Source organism: Aythya ferina (assembly GCF_964211825.1).
Source record: "Aythya ferina genome assembly, chromosome: 1".
NCBI classification, from domain to species: domain Eukaryota; kingdom Metazoa; phylum Chordata; class Aves; order Anseriformes; family Anatidae; genus Aythya; species Aythya ferina.
Window position 1 is genome coordinate 21770772 of NC_140296.1, and position 23869 is coordinate 21794640.

Consider the following 23869-nt stretch of genomic DNA (forward strand, 5'->3'; position numbering starts at 1 on the left):
ACAGGAAGCTGGGCAACGTGAGTCGTAAGGCTTTATGGTAAATTATCACGGAATTGCTTCGAGGCTCATTCCAGCTTTGCAGACATCTTAAGACGGAGCACAGTTGCCTGCAGGAGATGGAGATGGGAACTGATTACCAGCAGGCTCACATTTCAGCTCTGGGATCCTAAAAAAGTGATGTTTCCATCAAGACTGTCTCCTTGCATCAAATCAGTGCCGTGAAAACATCCTCAAGCTGATCAGTACCAGCTGGCATGGAAGGGAGAGGAGGAAATGCTCCTTGTGGTGAAGAACCAGAAGGCACAGATCTTACCTCCTCTTTACAGACATTTCTCAGGGCTTGAATTACTATTTAAACAGCTGATATGTAACCCTGGTTGGATGAGGATGTGATTTGTGATAAATCACATGGAAAAAAAACCAAAACTTTAAACTGAATCTGCATTTAGGTACCCCTAACTTTTGTAAAGAGTGAGACAAAACTTTGAGTTATTACAATGTGTAGAATGAACTTTTATTTTCATTCATCCTTCATTAATACCATACAATTAGATAGCAATATCTTGAAAAAAAAATTAATCTTGAAATAATTTAAAACAGAAGGCACGGAAAAACAAACTATGCAGCTACAAGAGAAAGGGGCAAAATGATTCAGGAAAGGAATTCATTCAGAAAAAAAAAAATTCTCACTAAGCATTCTGATCAAAAGCTACAACACACTGAAACAAAACTGCACAGTTTAAGCTAACCCATGCTTTTGTTACATACACATAGAAAAAAAAAAAAAAAAAGCTTTTTGCAGGGTTTTGAATGAAAAGTGTTACTTTTAAAATAATAATTAAAAAAAAAAAACGTTAAATCTAGTACATATGTCAAGATCTTCCCTAAAGTCTACAGTAAGAGATACTTTACCAAAAAAATCTGCATTAGGAGCAAAGTATACAGTTAATCACCACTTTGGAATGGGAAGAAACTCAAATCAGCTAAAGTATCAAATCGTTTTGGTGTTTGCTTCAGAAAGTAAGATTCTCAATACAGTAATATACTGTAGAGGACATTCGTTTGTATTATGAAATTAAACTAATATTGTACATCATAGAGAGGAATAAAACCACTTCTTTCGTACAAGGTTTTTACTTTTTTCTTTTTTTTTTTCTTTTTTGTAAAAGAGTAACTTTATTTATTTTTTAAAACAAAGCTACTGGAATTTATGACATGCGATAATATGCCCCAATATTATAATGACTAAATTGGAAAAGAAAGGTCATGCTTCACAATCGAAATATGCCGTGATTCTCAAATACATTCTCTGGTAATGAATAATACAATACAGAGGTCATTCATAAAATCAGCTCAGGTTGTGAACCTGGTCTACAAATGAAGCTCTTTTTTCCAATATGCGGAACACTGACGACTTACAAGTTTTGCTCCAGGTCAGCACATTCCTTGATGTGCCCCACACCTCTTTTTTTTTTTAAACAAATGGGTGTTTAGCCTGCAAATCTCATGGAAAGGCAAAGTCTAGAAGTTACACGTTTGTTTTTAAAAATACTAAATACAATCCAAGATAAACAGTATTATTCTTACTGACAACTTAATAGCAGGTGCTCTCTATAGGAAAAATAAAATCCTGAAATGCAAGACAGATTATTTCAGCATTTTATATCAAGGCATTTGCACATTTGTCAGGAGGTGACAGAGTACGAGTGAATTTTGCAGCTTTCTCTGCAGTCGGACTTGAACAAAAAGAGCCATCCTTCTGGCCTGCCCACCTGTAAACCAGAACGTGAGTTTTCTTAATAGCTTGCTGCTTCTGCAAGTAATTCTCTCATTTACAAAGTACAAGTCAAAGCATCGCTTCCACACGTGAATAAAGAGAGCTGACAGCTACAATATAAACGGTAAAAATGATCTCAGTAAAAATGTTCATCAAAATTCTCTGACATAGCAAAACATTCATTTGTAAAGGAAAGTCTAATACTGCAAGCCATTCACTCAAAGGCGACCCTGGGCATGTGTATTCTTGCCAGCATTGCAACAGTAATTACTTCCACATTTCTGTTCATTATAGGATACAAACTCTGTAATATATTAAAGTTTCCTAACAAAGAGTCCAATTATTGCACTTTATAAAAATTCCAGTAATATCAGGCTTTTGTCCTACTTTTCTATGAACACTGATGCCCTGCGAGGAAAAATACGGGGGCTGAATAATTTCTTGCGAGTACGATGGATTCCTTGAGTGAGTCTGAAATGCTGACTCGAAGGGAAAGGCTTACAAAATGGAAAGGTGTACCTTTGGAAACTGATTCAGAGCAGCAGGTGGATGTGCCTCTGCCTTACCGACACACATTCTCATCTCAGGGATGAATGGGCACATGGCTGTTAGGCTTATGTATTATATAGAAATTTAGGTCTGCTCAGAGGAAACCAGAGAACCACTAAGTTCTTCTGCCGGCTGTCCAAGGCTATTGCTTGACAGGGAAAGCTCAACGACAGCCTTATTGCAGTGGGAGTTTCTGTGTGAGCACGTGTGAATTTGCATTCGCCTCAGCGATGGGTGTAGCGAACAGAAATGGCTATTTCAGGATGGGAAGAGAACATACAACGAGTCTGAGAGGCCCATGAAAAAAAAAAAGAACAAAGAAAGTGAGTAGAGCAGTTTTGGCCCTGCTTATAACCAGCTGTATCAATAGGGGGAAAAAAAAAAAAAAAAAAAAAAAAGAAAGAGATTTTTGTGCCAGCTATCTAGAAAATGAAGCTGCTTGAACCGAAATGATTTCATAAATCTATATGAGGCTTCCGGGCCAGCAAATCACGGTTAAAGTTACTTTGTTCCTCTGCTCCTTCAGCATTGGAACAAGTGCAGAATGGCTCATTCCAACCGTTGATAGTCCATTTACAGCAACAATCATATCACCACACCTAAAAGACACAAGAAGAAAACCCAGCGATGAGAACGGCTCTGCAATAACCATCACACCCCGACAAACAGCACGTGGGGCAGCAGGTTTCCATCAGGTTGGAAGTTTAGCAAAATTGAACCCCTTTGTGTGTTTTTTTTTTTAAGTCTCTTTTACTAATGAAACTCATCTGGGAAATTCCCAAATCAATGGATTTCAACACTAATACCAAATTAGTTCTGTATTAAAAGTGGACCTGCAGGGAAATGTGAGAAGAGAGAGTTGGAAAGATCTCCTGGAGTCAGGAGAAGATAATGAGATAACATGTGCATAACAGAGCATTTATGTTTGTTTGTGTGAGTTATAACACATTTACACCAAGCACGTCTTTACTGTGGGAGGTGTAAGTAAAGATACTGATGGTTACCAACCACATTCCAACCAAGATCCTTGTTTTCAATGGCTTATGATTTTCTGAAATGTAACCATTTGGCTTGAAATCTCCTACAGCAGATGGTTCAGCGGAGAAGCTGTAGCATCTCTGTGTTTTAAAGCAGGGAACAGAAATTTGGGAGGGGGCTGTATGTTGGCCTTGAGAAAACTGGCCTTGGAGGGTTACTCTTCAGTTTTTACTTAAGTTCAAGATAAATTTCAAAAAAGCACACATGTTCTTCCTACATTAGGTAAGCTCCATCGTGCAGGCATCTCTGCAACCCAAGTGTGTTTGGGATCCCCTAATGCAGTGGAATGAGATGCTGGAGACTGAACGGGACTTTTCCTGACACTGATCCTCCCAACTACCGAAGGCACCAAAAGTGGATGACAAAAAAGATGCTCTCCTGAGCTCTCCTGGTGCCCCCAGCTAGGGCAGAACGGAGGAAGAAGCAGTGCGACCAACACTGGTCAAACGGGCATTCAAAAGCCCTTCTCTGCTTGAACCAAGGTATCTCATCACCCAAGAAAGCATCAAACCCTACAATTCACTGAGTGGGGTCTCCCTCAGCCTTTCTGCTGAAGTCCTTTCACCTTCTACAAAATCATACCAGACAGATACTGTAGGCAGAAAACTGTCCTAACTACCGGTCTGTGAAATTATTTTCTCGCTTTCTCTCTAGCCTAACAAAACATTCAGAACATTTCAACAGTGGAACAGCTTCAGAAAGACCGGTCCCACGATAGCCCTTGTTGATGGGAGAGGCCCAGCTCCAAGTCCATAGTCTCAGTAAGAATAGATTTGAACAGAGGGTACTACATCACAATATTGCAGACGAGTATCTTTTCCATTCCTTACACGGGGTGAGTGTGGCCACAAGCACTCTTCCCTTCTTAAGAATATATTTCCATTTCTGTTAAGACTTCTAGTTATTAATTCCCCAATCTGAAATTATTTACTTTGGGTTGAACTGAAATCTTTCATTTAATCCAAACTGTTTCATAGCTGGCCAAAAAATCTAATTTTGTGTTCAGCCAAACTATTTTTTCATTTATTTATTTAGTCATTGAACTGAAAAATCAATTACTGGCAAGGCTCTAGGCATAAGCACATTTTTTTCTCAAGTTACTTGGTAAGTAAACCTACATGTGAAAACCATGCCATAAAACTTCAAGCCACGTAATGTTCACAAACCTATGGCATATTTTTCACTCCCACCTTCACGCACAAAAAAATAAAGATCAGTTTTTGAGCAAGAGAACTTTTAATAGGTTCCTTTAATAGGAATTGTAAGTCCTAATTCTGAAACCCTACACGAGGCTAAGATACATAGATGTATACTAGACCTGGGGATTGCATCCAATGTAACGTGTAAGTAGAATAATACAATATTTAAGGCCAGAAAGGACCTCAGGAAGTCTCTAGTCCCTCCTCCTGCTCAAGGCAAGGTCATCTTTAAGCTCTGACCAGGGCTTTCCCAGTTGGGTGTCACAAACCTCCTGTCTGCACAGCCTCCCTGTGTGACCTGTGCCATGGCATCACCATCCTCATGGGGAAAATGCTTCTCCTGACACCCAGTCTCAACCTCTTTGGCTCAGTTGTGCCTGCCATCCTTGTTCTCTCTCCTTCACCACCATGAAGAGCCCAGGCTCCATGTCCTCGATAACCTCCTCGCAGGAATTGGAAGGGGCTGTTAGGTGCCCCAGAGACAGCTCTGCTCCAGGCTGAGCAAGCCCAGCTCCCTCAGCCTCTCCTCCAGCTCTCCAGAGGCCTCCATGGAACTTGCCCTATTTATCCCTGTCTTTTCCACCAGCGAATAACTCTCAAGGCACTGTTCCTTAACGATCTCTTCAGAGGTACTGACTCCTCCATCCACTTTCACACTTTTCTCTTGAAGCAGCAGCACCCATCTTTAGTACCAGAGTTTTCAGTGGTGGCTTCAGAAGGCTTTATGAAAGGCTAAGGCTGTTTCCCCTATTTTAAAGAAAGTTCTTTATTTTTTCAACACTTTTCTAGGAAGACAAATATATTACAAAGTAACCAGGCCTGCACATGGGGATATTCGCAATATTTTATGCCTAAAAAGAGTTAAAAGGAGAGAAGGAAATGGTAGGGGACATCAGCACCGCAGCTGGGGCAGAGGACAGGAGATGGCAGAGGTGCCAGCACAAGCATCACCTCTGTGACAAACACCCTGCCCTCTGCCTAAGCAGCCTGTGCTGCCCTGCATCACACCCCGAGGAAGGCAAAGCACCAGGTGCTGCAGCATATTTCACTAAGCAATGAGCTGCACCAGCACCTAACTAGTTACAAGCATTGATTATTACTATTACTTGTGTTTTAACTTACTTTAATCTCCCATCAAAGTAGGCAGGAGTTCCCAGAACAATGGTTTTGATGAAGAAAGGCTGGTTGGTGTGGTTCTCCTCGTAGCCACCGACGATGCTGAAACCCCAGCTGCCTAAATTGCTCCGCCGCAGCACTACGTCGTGGCAGCTATGGAGGCAGCTGTGGAAGGGAAGCACAGGGCAGCAAGAGAAAAAGCCGTGGATACCTCATACAGACATTTCCATGCTAGGCAGAACACCTGCTCTCGCACCATCACCGCTGCAATAAGCAGGGAGGAGAAGGGGAGGCATGGTAATCAGTTCTGTTCCCAGACAGGGTAATTCTGTGATATTCGAGCCAATTACCAAAAAACCTCACACTCCTGAGACAGAAACGTGTTTAAAAAGAAATAATGCGGTGCTAGAATAATGACTTAAACGCAGTTAACTCTGCACACTGACAATAATATGGCTTTATAGGGATTTCACAAGTGGCAAGAATGTGGAGGAAAAATGGATATCCAATGTTTACTTTGCAAGTCAAATATACAGTGCATTTTTCTTCCACCCCCAGCCAATTTAGGCTTTTGCTACTCAAAGAAAAGATCTGAAAGTCCATGCACCACCTTCTTTATCTGTGAACCAATGCATCACCAGTAATGAAAACATAAATGATTAACCATTTTGTTAGGCAGAAGGTAAATAATCCCGATCATGTTCCACTAACTGTACTGGTGTGTATATATTTACTTCTTAAGTGAAAATTCATTCTTGCCAGTGACATAGAGACTGTAATTAAAAAAAAGAAAAAAGGAACTAGAGATTAACTTCTGGGTAAAAATGACGCCACGTTCTTTACTGAAGTACAATACTCTTTAAAGAACAGCAGCACAATGAATAACATAAGTTTAGGAGCAACAGAGGGTCTTCTGCAGCATGTAAGCAATAAACCACTGCTGTGGCATGAAAAGCCAAAAATTTACCAAAGCTGAGAGCTGTTTACTAAGATTAGGTAACTCATGGTTCTGTTATCTTCAGATGTATTCTGCCACCAATACGCTCCTTTTTTGTTGTTTTACACTTAACAACTGGCCTTTGCCTGGTAACTCCATCAGAGGGAGAGGAATTAACCTGCCCACTCTGGCTGAAGTTAGTAACACTATTCACTGCAGTGGGAGCTCTTCTTGATAGCAAGCAATGCCAGAATGAGTTTATACTGAAGCCACAAGAGACTGAAAAACAGAACGGTAAAAATGAAGCATGGTGATGTCAAGCAGACTGCAGATTAGGAAAGAGGAGGGAGGGAGCTGCAAATCTTCAAGAGCTTTTGTGTTTGGCAGAGATGGTAGTGGGTTCTTTGAAAAAAAATACATGAGGATTTGTAACTACAGGCTTGTTTGTGTGTAAGAGATGCGTAAAAAGTCTGAGAATGGAAAGTCTGATCCACTATTCTAACATGATATATTTGGCCTCTTAAATTTAAGTAGTAGATTAGCACAGAGACACATGGGCAAACGCTTCGGGTTTTTATTAATTATCTCTCTGGTTTTAGATACTCTACTGGAAATTTTGATACGGTTAAGCAATGGAAAAGATTACTTTTATTCAATGAGAAGAATCCACGTGGGCAGCTAATATGGTTTGTGAGGGAGCAAACCAAGTCTCTTCATCTTTCAGTTGCCTAAGAAAACATTGCTCCTGTTCATGGTCCTCATCGTGAGCACAAGGCAAAGAGAACGAGATGGTTGGGCAGGCAGAAATAAGGGCAGATGTGCTGCAACTAAAAACACCTCTGCTTTGGTAACTTTGGTAATTATCGTATTAATTAATTCAGTACCTTGGAAGTCCCAGCCACATGACCCACGACGGTGACCAACTGGCATCGTACTCATTTTCACTGATGGTACTCAGTTGTTCTTCATTAGCCTGGGGTTGTTCTTCTACAATCTGGACTTCCAGTGCTTTCAGGGCAACTACTGAAGAGGCAGCACTGGCTTTGAGCATGGCCACCGCCTCGCTGTGGCTGAGGTTAGTCAAATCGATGCCGTTGATGTTGAGCAACACATCACCTGTTGAGAGGTGCAAATAAGAACACATCAGTCTGCCAGGATTGTTCATACCTGTGGCACCTCTCTCACCAGGATTTCATCTAATACTGTATTTTTCTGAAGCTGAGACAGTCTGAACTAGCACCTTGGGAATGTGAACAGCATCATTAGTTTTTAAGCTTTACCCTGTCTGTTTAAAACTTTAACGTGTAATTGTTCCCAGTGGAGTATCTTAGGTTCACCCAAACATTACACGGGAAGGAAGAATGCGGAAAAGAACAACTCAGGCACCACAACGTAACCAAATCTTAAAGGTAAGCGAGGCTCCATAGAGCATTCTAGGTCTGCTTTTTTTTTAGCTTGTAATGTGGGAGAAGAGAAAGCAATTCAAAAACTACTGGAAAGGTTGGTGCAAAAACCAATCCACTAGAAGAATGAAAGTATCTGTGGGAAGATAATAATCTGGAAAGAGTCCAAGACACTAAAAAAAATCCACTATTTTTATTTTATTTCAGAATAATTTTTAAACGCCTCAGGGTGAAAGCAAGCATGTAATTTATGGTCCAAACAGTAGTCTCCTTCACACAATGTCCACTTATTGGTGAAAGTCAGGAATCTCAAAGTAAAAACGTGAACAACTGAGTCATCTTTGGAATGAGACTCTTTTTTTGAAAGCTTTTGTCTCCTAAGGAAAGATAAAGTTGAGGTGCAGCTTAACTCTAAATCACTTTCACTTTTGCTGTGGCTACTTTAATATTACATAATGAAAGAGCAATTGTGATTCTTCCATCAATTGTACTTTTCACAGTAGTACAGAAAAAGAAAGACTACACATTGGTATGTGGGTGTAATTCATCTCAGAAGCATATAAGGAGGTTCCCACACTGTTCTTTTTAAATTTGTGATTTGTGAAGGTGTTTTTTTTTCCCCTGAATTTCTTTCCTAAAATGATCTGAGATTCTGTGAACTCTGAATTGCAAAGATTCCATATGCAGTCTTTGCTTCACATATGGCACAATGTTTTAATCATCACTGCTTAGATATTGATCACTCAGGACTGTCTTCTTCATCGAGTCTAAACTCATTTGAGTCTAACCTCCACCTCCCAGTTCCCTCTATTGTTCTGCAAAGCCAAGGAACAGGGATGGATGCAGCAGCACACCTGAAGATCAGTAAGTCCAAGCTGCGCTGGAGAAAGGACAAGAGAGCATTCAAGTACCACAATCATTACAGAAGTAGCTTTGGGGGTAAACTTCACCTGGGTGAGCTATGACCTGCCATCAGCTGAGCTGTTCAGATATTATAGTGAGGACTGGAGATTCCTCGAACAGTGATGGGGCCCACCCCACCAAATTAAACACAAAAACAGGATGCGTGTACTACAGTACAAAGCACCACATCAGACCCTCAGCTCAGGGGATTACAGTCAGCTGTAAAGAATTTAGCCAGACATTTCCTGATCTCATCCACTTCCCCTCCTATCACTCTCTAAACATCCCTTTCCTAAAAGCGCGATAATAAATACTGTATTTCCATTATTGAAACATGAAGACAAGCACTCATCACGGCTTTGTTACATCTGTTAAAAGACATTATGGCACCACCTGATTTCAGTGAATGCACTCATCAAAAACCAATCAGAGGCCACCCGTGCCACCAGGAAAGCCAAGCCCTACCTCGTTTAATCCTGCCGTCTCTTGCCAAACACCCATGAGGCTGTACACTTGTCACGAAAATGGGCAATTCGCCACTTTTGCTGCCTCTGCCTCCTGCCACTGTCATTCCAAGAGATTCATGTGGCTCTTTTTTCACAGTAATGTGCTTTTCTTGGCATGTAACACACTGGGAGAGATCCTGTTTGACAAGAATAAATAATGTTGTTAAAACTTAAACAAAACAAAAACTAAGAACACAACTAAATACACCCCAAAGCTATACTTTGGCACTTGGACAAGGTGTAAAAGCACCAAGTCCACAGTGTAAATTAGCTTCATCTTGATTCCTTCTACATCAGATCAAATAAAAAAGCCACTCATGCAGATGCTTGAGTATAGACAGAAAGTTTATAAGGGCTCTTCTTGAAAATCTCACTACAGTTTCTTTTAGCTCTTACACTGGAACAGGTTAAATTTTAGGACTGTGCCATGAAACTGTATGGTCAAAAGATTAGAAACCAAGCAGAAATAAAACTTTTGATGTCTTGGTGAATATCAGCATTATCTCATTTGTAAGTAGAATATGGCCCACAACTACAAAAAAGCTCCATAAGAAACAAAAACACATGTTTTCATGATCAAACAGAGGGGCCATTTAAAACCCTTATGTGCCATGTTTTCTTTCACAGCTGGTGTGCAGCCTCTCTCAGAGCACGGAGTAGCTAAGGCCAATCAATGCTCTAGGCTGTTAATGGACGCTTTGTGCAGACTCCCTGATGATTGTAAGGATAACCCAAACCTGAAGCAAGAAGAAAACACTGCATTTCATTTTCTAACACATGAATCACGAAGTTTAGCCCCTATTTAGCTCTTCCCTATCTAGAGGATTTAGACCTGAATCAAAGTGTATTTCACTCGCTCAAGCCTTTCCCCTTCAGGATATTTAGTGATACATTCAAACCACTGCACGTACACCTGCACTAACATCTTAAATCAACAAAATACTTGGAAAGAATCCAAAATAACATTAGAAAGAACCTGGAAGATTCTTCTGAATACAAACACTTCATTATTCTCCCACTTTCTCTTAGAAAATGGAAACTGTTTTCTTCCACTTCCAGTGCCACATGTTCCTTCTGATTGAGTATTCTGCCTGCATATCCATGTTAATCACACAATATATGTATCATAGCTTATAAGAACAACTCCTCCTGGAGTTTTCAGGATTTAGGACTAACTGGCTGGTGCCACGCAATTATAAAAACATTTTTTTTCCTACTAACTGTAGATTAATGAGACGGAAGCAAAGATAAATTATATGAAACCTAGGACAAGTCTAGCTTGGTCGTCACTTTCAGTTGTATGAGACTTGCTACTTCGAAAGAGCCCATGAATGGTACTGGTATGCTAGGGAAATCAGCTCAGCCAATTCATTGGCTTTGGAATTGTAATATGAATGCAAGATATATTGGTAGATGGAAAGTGGGTTCAGGCTCTGCTACAGATGAGCTGTAATGATTCTGTTGATATGGAGTATCGTTGTGGCAAGCACTAATGGCCACTAACAGTATTTGGGAGCCTCACCTTTACCCCTCAGGGTAAAGAGCCTCACCTTTACGCCTTATGCCTTTATGAAATTACCCAAACTTTAAAAAAAATACATATTTTCAACACATTTAAATCCCCCCAGCAGAACTGTGACATTAAACAGTGATGCCAACAGAGTGGATAGGAGGAAAGGTGGTTTGGTTGACATGGTCAACGTGAAAATTATTTCACAGAATTTGAACACTGAGAAATCATATTGTTCTAACCACAGGAACACCTGATGCCCAGGCTTTATTTCTAAAGTCTTATGGATAATTTGATACTAGATTCATGAATGTCTCTTCATTCTGCCTCTCCCTCCTATCTTGACCCTGCAGAACTTAGTCTTGCAAATGACACTGTTGGCTCATGAAAGAAATTACACATCTCCTCAACGTGCTCTTTATGTACTGGGTGATGTGCACCAAATCTCCTGTCCTTGCTGGTTGCAGCCAGCATAGGGGCAGAAATAAGAACACTCTTGAATGACTGCAGTCAGCAAATCCAAAAAATACTGAAATGCAGTTGTGTATCTTTTGTTCCTACTCCAGACATGATGCAGGACTTCAGAACTTGGAAATCTTCATTAAGTAGGTCAAAAAGAAGATGTAACCCTTTCTTCCAGTCTTGCCTTGCTACTCACTTAGACCATCACATGACAAAAACTCTATTTTTATCTCTTAAAAGAGAAACACCAACCTTATGCGAGTTGGGTCTGCTGTGGAACAGCTGCTGGGACTGGTGTTGGTGTGGGTTGCTGTTGTGAGTCCCGGTGTCTCGGATGATACTGACTGTCTGTGACTTCGTGGGTCTAGAGATGATCAAATTCACTCTCTCCCCACTAGCCTGTCAAATATATAAAGCAAAATAAAGAAGTTGGTAGGATATTGATAATTAGCAGAGGGGAAGAAAATTATATGATGAAACAAGAAGACAGCAGAACTTGTTTTCCAATTCCTGGGGGTGCCACAGATTTCTCAGACTGCACAGTCCCTTACTCGATTCTTGCTGCAATTCCCCCTAGAAAGAGAGGACAGTAACACTCTTCTTTTTTTCCTCTAGTGTTACCTCTGCATCACCTGGAAGTTCTTTGCAAAAAGGACCAACTCTCTCTGTTTTATGAAGCTTCAAACATAAAAAACAACAACAACAAAAAACCATTTGCAACCTCTACGAATTTGTGCAATGTGTTATCAATAAAAGAAGAAATGCACACGTGATGGCTCCAGGATCTGCAGATATGCATCATAAGCTCTGAACACCTTTGGTATTTCCCAAAGAGACTTCAGAGAAAGATGTTACATATCAGCAGACCAACAAATTCTGGAGATGTGGGAATATCAGGAGACTCAGATAATAGATGTTAAATGAAGTATCAACTCTTTCCATTGATTTAAAAACATACCTCAGGAGAAAAAAAAGTTACCCACTGTAAAATTCTGACCATTTCACTGTATCTTGGAACTGCGAAACTGGCATTAAAATCCCCAGGATCATTGTTACTTTCCTTTAACTGCAATGGAAGCTCTTAAAATGATACCTGAAACGTGTATTAATGATTCATCTGAATTGTGGTTCTCTATTTGGTGCTGAAACTTGGGTTAAACAAAGGCAACTGCACTAGACTGCAAGAACCTGCTACCAGTCTATTCCAACTTTACCAAAAACAGAGCATTTTTTCCTAACATCCCATCAGTGGGAAGCAGCAACGTGCTGCAGCTGTTTCCTTATAGACTAGGAGACAGGTGTGGCATTGAGGTTTTCCTGCAGGAATAGGAAGGGGACACGTGCTTGATTGTGTAATGCTTTGGGTAATATTTGTGATCAGAGCCGAGCCAGCCATTTGGAACAGCCCTTTCCGAACACTCAGGAAATGAATTTTACTGTATGGGACTAATGGAAGACCGATTGTGTTCCTAGCTGCCACCTCTCCTATGAAGCCTGGCAAACCACTTTCCTATTTCAACCCCCAAATTCAATGCACAGGTAAATCAATATAAAACAATGCCCACTTTTATAGGTCTCACTAAGTGTAAAAATCAAACCTGCATACACAAATATAATAATAGTCTTTTTTTTCCTTTTATTTTTTTTTGGCTAAGCAGTAGGCTACATGATACTCACATAAGCACCCTTCTAACGTTCAGGCTGCATGATAGGGAAGATTAAGGCACTTTTCACTTCTAATGAGATGATCTTCATATGCAAGGTGCCAAGCAGACCCTGTTTTGCAGCATTATTTCCAGCACACATATCACAGCAAACTGCACTGCTGCAGGCTTTTAGGTATCACACTCAAGCTGTTCTGTATGGGACAGACTCGACCCCAGGCTTCGCACAAAGAGCTGAGCCATGGCTTCAGGAAGGGAATGCAATTTACCTGTATAACCTGAGCAGCAAGCTCTGGTGTCCCGTGCTTCAAGTCGTGCCCGTTGATGGCAAGCACTCGGTCGTTGCTGCAGAGCCTGCCATCCTGAGCAGCCAATCCCCCTTCCAAGAGGTCGAGAATGAAGACTCCCGGCTCATCTGTCCTGCGTACGAGTTTAATGCCAAGCTGCTCGCTGGAGTCGCGTTTGTGCAGCGTGACTTGGAAGCTGTCCTCCCTCGAGGAGGAGGAGGAGGTGGTGGTGGTGGTGGTGGTGATCTCGGCGTGGCCGTGCGTGCGGCTCCCGAAGCGCCTCTCTCTCAGCACGGTGAGGTGCAGCACCGTGCAAGGCTGCGACAGCACAGCTCGAGCGTGGTTGTGGGACACGTTGCTGATGTCAAAGCTATTCACCTGAAAAAAAAAATAAAAAAAGATCAGAATATTTTTCTCATGTGTTTAATTGTTCCTCGTTATGGACATAAAGTCCTCTTCAAACTAAATTCAGAGGTCTCTGCAAAATCCAAGAAAACCTACCAGGAGCAACCTACTTATCTGCTTGTACTGGGCTTCTGCTCTCTTCCTTCCATCCTTTTCTGCAAACCCACTCTCTCTAATGGTGAATGCCCCCCATCCTCATACTCCGTGGTTTTTGTTCTCCTGGTCTCCTGTATTCCTTAGATCTTTACCTAGTTTGTTCTCCAGAACAAGAACTTCATATGTACTTTCAGCATCAAGCTCATTCTCACTTAAATCTATAAAAATAATAGCTATAAAAAGAACTCACACAAATCTCCAAGGAAAGCTTACATCTAACAATATTCGGTACTTCCATGATGTAAAAAAAAATTAGAAAATGAAAACCAGAATACTTAAATGTGTTCAAGACAGAAAACAAGGCAGTTGTTATGATTCTGAAGCCTTAGTATGAACTTAGGAGTTTTTCCATTGACTTCAGCAGACGTATCATTCAAAATCCAGTTGTAAATGAAAACCAAACTAAGCTCTCCCTCCCTATCCACAAGAATTCTGTTTGTTATGTGGCCCACTGATGCAAAGATCAGTTATCTTCAGTCATCTCTTCCATTGTAAAGTTAAGGTAAAAAATGAGTGCAATGGGAGTTAGCAGAAAACAGGACCATGACAAAAACTAGCCCCAAAGCATTATTTGCCTTGTTCTGAGGTGTAAGAAGGGGTTTGGGGTTAACACTGAAACATCATCCTTGGCACATATTATTGTGCCCTGATGGAAGAGCCCCTGCCCACATGATTTAAGTAGAAAAAAAATACCAAAAAAAAAATAAATAAATGTATACTAAATTACAAAAAATGATGCCAAATATCTATACCAAAGTTTAAAAAAATCATAAAAAATTAATTCCAAATACTGATCCGAAAATTACAATCTGTACAAACCAAGATATAAAACAACAAACCACCAACAAAAACTAGGAAGAGAAGGGTCCAAAAATCTATGTGCAATAACCATCATGTTTACATCACAGATTTGAGTTGAGGGACTTTGGGCAATGCAGCTGCTGCCCCCAGACCAGATGTAACCTTGAGCAGAGGGAGGGGAGGCACAGCTTGAAGAAATAACATGTAAAGCTGCCACCAGCGAAATCCACCAGGGCTCATCTGTCAGAGCCCTTAAATTAAATTTAGTTTTATTTTTAGCTGTCGCTAGCTAAAGTAAATACATAAAATATGGAAGCCTGCAAAGGGCATACAAGAAGATATGCAATAAAATTTAATTCTTCTTTCTACAAGGCAGTTCACAGCTCCCGAATAAAACAGCCTTAGCATTCCTTGTGAAAACAGATTCTCATTAGAACATATTTTACATAAATTGCTGTCACAGTCCAGCATAAAAAAGGGACAATTTAGAGCACTTTTAGGCACCTACCTGCATGTCATACACAACATGCACTTGCATGTAGCAGTTACTAAATGTTGCTCCCCTCCATCTTAAAAGGGGATCTTAGATGTCAAATCTTTTTTGACTGGGCAAGAAAACGCCCAGTTTCACCCCGTAGTCCTTCCTGGCTTCCTTTCAGTCCTTTACTGCTCATAAAAAGTCTTTGAAGACGTTTTCAGAAATAACTGACTGAAGCTTGTACTGAGCTGTGTCTAACCCTATGCCTAATTACACCTGCACAGACCAAGCCTGGTAATTTGAATACAAAAGCTCAGCACCTGCACAGGCAAATCTGAAGCAACAGAAATATCCTATCTTTCAAAAAGTTTCACTTTTACCTCCCGCACCTCATCCTCACGGCGACAAAAGGACTCCGACGAGCACTTTCCTAGCATCTGACAGCCTCAGTGTCAGCACATGGATAGGGAGAACACACTGCAGCTTATAAATCCTATTTATAGTCAATTTATCGCCACTTATGGCTTTGGAAACTATAATTGACACCTGCCCAAATGGCAAGAATTTCCAAAGCTTCAGTGACAAGGTCCCTATTCTGCAACCAACGAGAGCCCTTGAGTATGGGAATAAATTAGGTAGCATTCAATCAGTGTCTGCAACTGCTTGTTAAAAAGGCAACATTTTGGAAGCCCCTTGGGTTACTCTCTTGGCCAGCTACTCTCCTAACACTCAAAGAGAGGAAAAAGGCACATTTCTCAAAAGAGACTATTTTCTGAAGTGCAAACTAATTTTATTCTAAGTGTAACTACAATACTTAAGCTACTCCCCTCTCCTGGGTTTCAAAAAAATTGAAATGAAAAAGGCCGATGCTACTTTTGGACTGATCTTAGGCTATCAGATCAAAAGCAAGCATTTTTAGTGAAGTTATTTTGAAATGATAGTAACATATCTGTTTCAGGTGGAATGATTCAACAACAGAAGAAAGGTGGAGGACTATCTTGTTTATGCAGAATTCAATTACTGCTGTTCTTCAGAGTACTGTACTTAACCCTGTTCCCGACATAAAATCAATAGGATTAGATCTTTTTACATTGCCTATGGCTAGGAATTTAAAACAACAACAAAATACGCATGTTATCATAACCAAAATAAATTCTAATAGTTTAATTTTTCAGAAAAATATTTGGAGCGCTTTGCTTCAAATCATGCCAGTGAGGAACATCACTGACTCTCTCTTTTATAAATACTGAAAGATGCAGATGAGCTGCAGAGGCTTTTGGAAGGTAACACCGAAGACAGATTAAAATAACAATTCAGATAAAGGCAGTCTTACAATCCACAAATTGCTTTTCACATGGGACAAATCATACCAACTTGTTACCCAGAAGTACCCTCTGCTTTCCTTGGAAAGCATGTGTAAAATTGAAATAAAGAATGAGGCCCACAACATTTAAAAACAGAAAAATATGCTCGTGTTTTAAAAATTGATAAGAGATGCTAAGGAGGAAAACTGATTCCAGGGGGCTGATCCCATGAACCCCACCAAGCATCACAGCCAAATGTGCTAGAACAACAGGCTCTGCTCTGAATATTAATTGGCCTTCCAACTGATAATTGCAAAGCTAACATTTACACAACATAAGTCTGCCAAGGAAAATCTCCCATCTCATTTAACAGACAGCTCTGCAACAACTGAATGGAAAGGAAGCAGACAGAATATGCAATGAGATTCCATACTTGAAGTATTTGGTCTCCAGCAAGAAGTCTTCCATCTCTGGCAATGATCCCATCCCGATAAACCTCTTGAATAACAATGTTGATCAAAGGCGTTTCATTGCCACCCACTATGCTAATTCCTAATTCAATATAAGGATTGGACCGATGAATTTCAATAGTAGTGATCTCTCCTTCAGGCAAGGTAGGTGGCTGTTGGTTTGCTGTCAATTAAAAAAAAAAAAAAAGAAAAAAGAAAAGGAAGATTAATGTCTTTTATACCGCATTCACTTTCAACAAAGCAAATCACCAGAGGACAAGATAGGCACAACACACAACAATGGTTTAATAACAAACTAAATAAGTGTGACTGGATTATTCCACTATTTGTTGGGACACCTATGTCATCTGAAGTAATCTACAGCATCTTAGTAGCACCCATGCTTTGTGAAATGGGGTTGTTTTTGCAAAGGATATTCTGAACCCTTTGGGTCCTGTCCTGTATCATAAATTTCAGATACTTCCTTTCCAACTTGATCACTTGTGGGGTGCACCCCACAGAGCATGTCTTCACTGTGCTTCTTTGTTGGCTGCTCTTACACCTGAATTAAGTGTTAACAGGTGACAAGGAGGAGCCTGTTTATAAAGCAAACATGGAGACAACTACAGAGGAAAAAGTGGGATGCTAAGAGACAGCAAATACACAAGGAAAGGAAGGGGAAAAGACCGCCTTCTTCCGCAGTCAGGCCCAGTGCTTCCTCTCTAAAATCCCAGATGCTAGAGGCATTACTGCTAGTTCAATGCAGTGGGTCCAGGAGCTACTCAGCTGCCTTTTCATCTGAGCAGGACAGTACTCTGTGTGCAGGAAGCCTGCTCTTAGCCCAGCTGCATACTTGCCCATAATGGAAACCCACTAGCACTTCTCCAGGAATTGCAAGAGAAAGAGCAGAAGATGAAGATGTGCATTCACAGTCTGCAACGAGACAAGCTCTGACACCGTAACCGCTTCTACATCTGGTAAAATCAACCCGTGACAGGGCTGAGAAGATAGCTGATGACATACTGTCTGTTCCTGTGTTCTCTTCAAAAGGAGGATTGTCGATGCTGGGCTCGTCTGCCCAGGTGGAGAGGGCGGGTGTGAAGTTCTGCTCGGCTGGCACCACTCCCTGATCCGCGTCCGGAGACACGCTGCTGGGCTGCTCCGTCCCACCGGGACCCGTCTCGCCCTCGGCTTCTGCTTGCAGCTTGCTCGCTTTCCGTCTCTCCAGAGCCACCCTTCGATGGGAAGCCCCGGGGCACCTGTGAAGAAAACATTTACACCACACGTCAAGTCTGCAGCACGAAACACCCCAGTTCTCCAGCCAGCAAAATCAGCCTTCTGCAAAGACATAGCTTTAAAGGAATCATAAAAGATGTTAAACACACTGGATTTTAAAGCCAAAATGCATGTCAGTGGACAGCACCCCAAATCTATAGACTGCCTTCTTCACAAAATTTCCACTATGTTGTTTTCTGGCCTTGAACTCCATGTGCTGTGATGCATTCTGAGTTTGGACTTGTTTGCTATGTGTATTTCAGTCTCTGGAAGATAAATCTTTCTGAAAAGGCTGAACAGGATCAGGACAAAATTCCACAGAAGAGGAGCCCTGCTCCAAAACAAATCTGAGCACCCCCTGAAGTCATCACCCTTGACCTTAGTACGCCAAGAAAGAAACACTGCATTTTCCTGGAATCACCTGGGGAAGGAAAGAGAGAGATGAGAAGTTTACCTACACTGCAATCTAGGTATTAAAATACTGAAAAATATTACAACCGACATTTGCACGAAAAGTTTAAAGTAATTAGCAGCTCTGCTCATGATCTCTTGAATCTGCAGAGAGCCTTTCATTCTCCATCCTCCCTTTATTTCTTCCTGACTTCACATGGAAGGTCCAGTTTTTTTGCTTACCCCTCAAATAACAATCCACCATCAGGATTTCATTCTTCCCATTGTAAACTGATTTCCATCAGTTCATATTATTCTTAAGGCTGTTTCATGCCCTACAGTATTTGACATCCTCCTTATAGCTTCTGCTATTGGAGCTGCTGACCACATAAGGATGCTCATACTGTAGCAGTGCCAAAAAAAAAAAAAAAGGAACCACGTTCTTGAAAGGACTCCTTGTCTAGCATCTTGACAGATTGTTACACTCAAGAAATTTTTTGTTTGCAACAGGAGAAGAAATGTGTTAACAGAGTAAAAGGCGCCAAAAGTCTAATGATGCCCTAACTTGTTAAACTGGAATGCTTTGAGAATCACAACATGCTGATATTCCACGAGGGGGATTTGATAATTACATGGTTTGACTGTTTTGACATGAGGGATTTTGAAGAAATGCTAACAAAATTACTCAGCTCTAAAGAATTTTGATAAAAACACCTGTACAGATTTTGTGACCCCCTTAGCAGTTATACATACATAAAGTAAGACTGACATATATATATATAATAACAATCATGATATGTAAGTTTTGAAGAACGAAATAACCAAAATGTGCTGTGAAATGTGCCTGACGACATAAATTAGAGGCAATTCACATTATGAAATGACACATTTCAGAAATCACTTCTTGGAGCTTTCCCCAAGATGACGCGTTTTACACCTGCTAGTCATCTTTAAACTTCAGAAAGTGCAGGCAGGAAAGATGAAAATTACTTGAAAGGTGTTGCTTTGTGAAAAGGTTTATCTGATTTTAATGAAGGAACACAAATTTGCTTCTTGGGCTTGCTTCAGGCAATTATTACTATGTAAAATCTGGCAAAGAGAGACTGATCGGCCAAAAAGGGTTGAAAAAAACATAAAAAATCAGGCTGGTCTCAATTTAATCTGGTGAGACATATAGTTGCAGGTGAAACTCAGCATGAATTTTTTATTGTTGACCATTTTGCAACAGAAACCTCAAATCAAGAATCCCAAAAGGCCAAAAAAAAGGAAAGATGCAACCCCTCAAAGCAAATGCTTGACTTCTACAGTACTTTAACTTGATGGGTTAGCCTCACACTCCTCCAAAATCTTAGCATTGGCAACAGGAAAAAAAAAAAAAAAAAAAAAAAAGAAATAATAAAGAAAAAACTTCAATACAACTCACTTTTTGAGCAACATGGGAAGGGGAAAGGCTTTTGCGGAGGAAACACCTTATTTACTGGGAGCTCTGACAAGGTTAGGCCAAGACCACCCTGCGTTGCATGTCTTTGCTGTCCCTGAACTGCCCTGCTTCAGGTGTGGTGATTTTAGGCTAAGAAGTGAATGAATTGCTCAAAATTGATGCTGTCAGATGACAACGCTTCAATCCCACGGAGCCTGGAGGCTGCAGCCCAGCCTTGCTGGACTATTTCTGTGGATCAGACACTTCTTTATGCATCTTCTATCAAAACAAGGCCTGTGGATCACGGAGGAGCAGGTGTAGGTGGCAAAGCTCACCTTGCAAGCCTGTTTTGTTTGTCTATTTGTTTGTTTGTTGTTTTTTTAAGCTGTACCAAAACAGGACAGAACAAAACCCACCCTTGGCAGCGTCCTGTTTCTGTCAAAGCTTTCCAGTCCACAGACAGGTTCTCCCCCACCCTCGTTCACAGAGCACATTGCCCCATCATTGTTTGGCAGCTGATTAAAGCCGTCACGCGAAATATAAATAGGTTTGAGGTTTATTTTTGCCAGTGCTATTTCATTATCATTTCAAAGGCTAACATCGAGAAATGTAAACAACCTCCTGAGTGCACCTACATAGCTCAACGGGATCCCTTTAATGCAACGCTTGACAAGACAAAAATAAAAGATAAAATAAAAAAATAATTAATCCTGGTAACAGATTCCTCTCTTCTGCCCCAAATGAAACAGTAACTAACAGGCTAAGACTTTCAGCCTGGTAGAGTGGAGCTGCACAGCCAGGAAAGGAGCTGTCTGGTGGAGACATCAACTCACGGGATGCCAGTTCCCAGCTCTTTAAACATGATATTCCACCTGCTGAGCAGCAAAAGATGGTGTTGGTATTCAAGCACATTTATAAGATTTTTCATTTCCTCTTGCAACATAAAAATGTATTTATTGGCAGTAGGAAGGTATTACTCACAAACGGTGAAACCATACAGCAGCTGTAACAGATAGCAAGTGCCAATAAATCTCTAAAGGTGCACAACTTCACTAACACTGTTTTTACCAAATGCTCGGGATAAAGAGCATTTTTGACAAAATCCTGTAACAAGTTCTGTACACAGATGGACATCTTGGAATCAAAGCTAGCATCAAAGATTCTTTTTATAAGTACAGGAATGCATTCTCTTACAACAAATGGCATAAAGAAGGACTTGAGACTGAAATGTCTCTCCCAGGAATGGCATTTCATATCTACCTGCAACGCCAGAATAACTTGGCTACAAGTGAGAAGAAAAGAAGGCACGTTTTTCTGAAACATGCAGAAGTTATTTCTTTCATGAACGCAGATGCCTGAGAGTTACAATGCTGAAACAACCAGCTAAAGGACCCAAGTGATGTAATTTATCAGGGAACTTTAAGGGTAGCTGTTCTTGGGATGTAAAATGAGCTTCTGCGTGTATGTGTAATTTTTATCCTCAACCTCACTTAATCCATACCAGATTGTTATTTGTTTATATACGTATTTTAAAGCAGCCAAGCCTGATGGTTTCTCATTTAAAAGCTGACTTCTTGGAACACCAGCAGCAATCCCTCTCTGCAGATAAAAAGAGCTTTCATACAAAATTAAGATGTAGTTTATAGTGTATTCCGTGGAATAACAGTAGGGGCTTGAAAAACACATTTGCTCACTGCCTACTGAAAAGAAAGATTTCATTGTAACTTGCGCCATCAGTTTCTGCCCAGTCTAGAGGTTTGATAAAAGCAAACACACCAAACAGCCTCAAACTAGTTGCGCTAAATCGTTTTCCAAGTACGAGCTGAATTTAAGCAAAGATTGCAGAGAAGCAGCTGAAATGCCTGTGCTATCGCTCAAAAAAACTATGCCCGCAAAGTGACCTTAAACAGTAATTTTGGCAAGATTTACAGCTGCAATTCAGAGTAAAACATGTTGCCTCTTTGGAAAGCAAAGTGTTTGGGGTTTGTTGTTTCTTTTGCCAAGGGAGGAAAATAAAAGGAGAAAAAAATAAAGAAGCACTAGGAGTTAACTAGATTTGGGAACCAAGAGGATTTGGGGAAAAAAAAAACAAAAAAAAAAAACAAACCAAACCAAAACAAAAACCCATACACACAAGGAAGAGGGCTTTTGTTGCTTATTTGTTTCTCACATCTAATGATTCGAGGAGCCTACAAGGTGCCAGGGGGCTTTAGAGCAGAAACCAGCCCCAGACAGATCCTTCTCTTTTCCAGCAATGGAAAAAGTCCTTGGCAATACGGAGAAGCCCTGAATATGTTGTATACTTATGTATAAGAAAGGACAGCCCAAAAGAGGGTTAAATCCCGCAGATCCTCTTCAACTCTCTTGGTGTTAAAAGCAGAAGTGTAGGGATAGTGCTTGTAGCTGGCATGAGAACAGGAGAAAGGAAAATAACCTAGAAGCACTATAATAAACACCAAAATAAGAGAGATTTCCAAGCTTCTGAATAAGTATTTGCATTTATACAATTAATTTGCCTGTAGGTCTTCTAAATCTAAACCTGTATATTTAGCATGCTAATTGACACACAGTGAGTAGCTCAAAAAATTCTTCATTTTCAGAAAATACAATCTTTTTTAAAGTTCAAATCTAGCCTTTAACAAAGTTGGCTTGAATGTTAACCTCAACATCAAAACATTTGGAAAAATGTCCCTATCCAAAATCACAACTTAAACTACCAGAATAGAACATAGGAGAAAATTGAAGCCTGACTCAAAAGGAATACATAAACATGATACTTAAGCCTCTTATTAAAAAGTCGTACAAATTTAGGAATATGGTTTTGTACAATGGAATTTGTTCAGGTCTGAATCATCTGTAAGAATTAACTGAATCAAAATCACACAGAAAAAGCCCTACTAATCTTCCCGGATTTTGTTCTGATAAATTGCCTTTGATATTTAGAAGTGGAATTGGCACCCACTTTACTAAACATTACCAAGTTTTCTATTTCAACTGACAGAGAAAAACAGTACAACCCAATATCATTATGCATTTTTTCCTTTAAGACATATTACATTCACTGAGTTCAACTTTGAAAGCCACGTTTCCCAAATGAACCTGACTAAACTGAAAGATCGATAAATCATTAATATTTTCTTTGAGCAACAAGGTACCATGAAATACAATTAGTGACCATGAAGCAATCACATTTGTGTCTCATGCCTCTTATTTCGAGAGTAGCTTGCAGTAACCTTGCACTCTGGGTTGCCTGGTGGATATTATGACATTTCTTCCAGCTTCTATGCTCAAAGGGAGCCAATTATAACAACACTGGAAAACCTGAGTGTGAATGTTTTTAAACTCCCGAAACTAACCAAACATGTTCCATTTCTTAGAAATGCAAACAAGTTATGTAAGTGCTTACTGAGACTCGTTTATATTAATCTATACTGAAAATTACAGTAGCACTGAATTTTATATCTCTTTCCTACATTTAATAATCAGTACCAGGATTTTGCTAGGTTCACTAATCCACACGAAATCAAATTCAAGCTACACAGTTAATGCCATCTTTTATGGCAGCAATGATAATTACTGGTGTTCAGATGTTTGCAAATAAACTTAATTTAAAACTGAAAATCACCATGTACTCAAAATGCACATCCACATCCCAAGACAAGAGAAGGAATTCAAGATGAGCAGACTGCGACTGAAAGCTTTTTCCAGCTGACAAACAGGAAAATCTCGCGATTCTGCTCACGCAGATTTCATGATAATCTTGTGCATTAGGTAAATGAGTATTTCATATATACCTGAAGTGAGCATACATAGTGTTCCGTGTACAAAGAAGTTATGTGT

At 40.3% G+C, this 23869-nt stretch overlaps 1 protein-coding gene across 4 annotated transcripts in view; it reads right to left on the reverse strand.

The window, feature by feature from the left end:
• Positions 1-489: 489 nt before the first annotated feature.
• Positions 490-23869, reverse strand: part of LNX2 (ligand of numb-protein X 2) — a 59266-nt gene continuing 35886 nt past the window's right edge. For all 4 annotated transcript variants that reach the window (XM_084539208.1, XM_084539206.1, XM_084539209.1 and 1 more), the window contains 8 exons: positions 17968-18203; positions 16929-17128; positions 13334-13729; positions 11653-11799; positions 9388-9565; positions 7501-7732; positions 5686-5844; positions 490-2925 (listed from right to left, as the gene is read on the reverse strand). In XM_084539208.1, the coding sequence (XP_084395334.1) occupies positions 2790-2925; positions 5686-5844; positions 7501-7732; positions 9388-9565; positions 11653-11799; positions 13334-13729; positions 16929-17128; positions 17968-18203 (1684 nt within the window). In that variant the 3' untranslated portion in view covers positions 490-2789. The remainder of the gene's footprint in view (positions 2926-5685; positions 5845-7500; positions 7733-9387; positions 9566-11652; positions 11800-13333; positions 13730-16928; positions 17129-17967; positions 18204-23869) is intronic.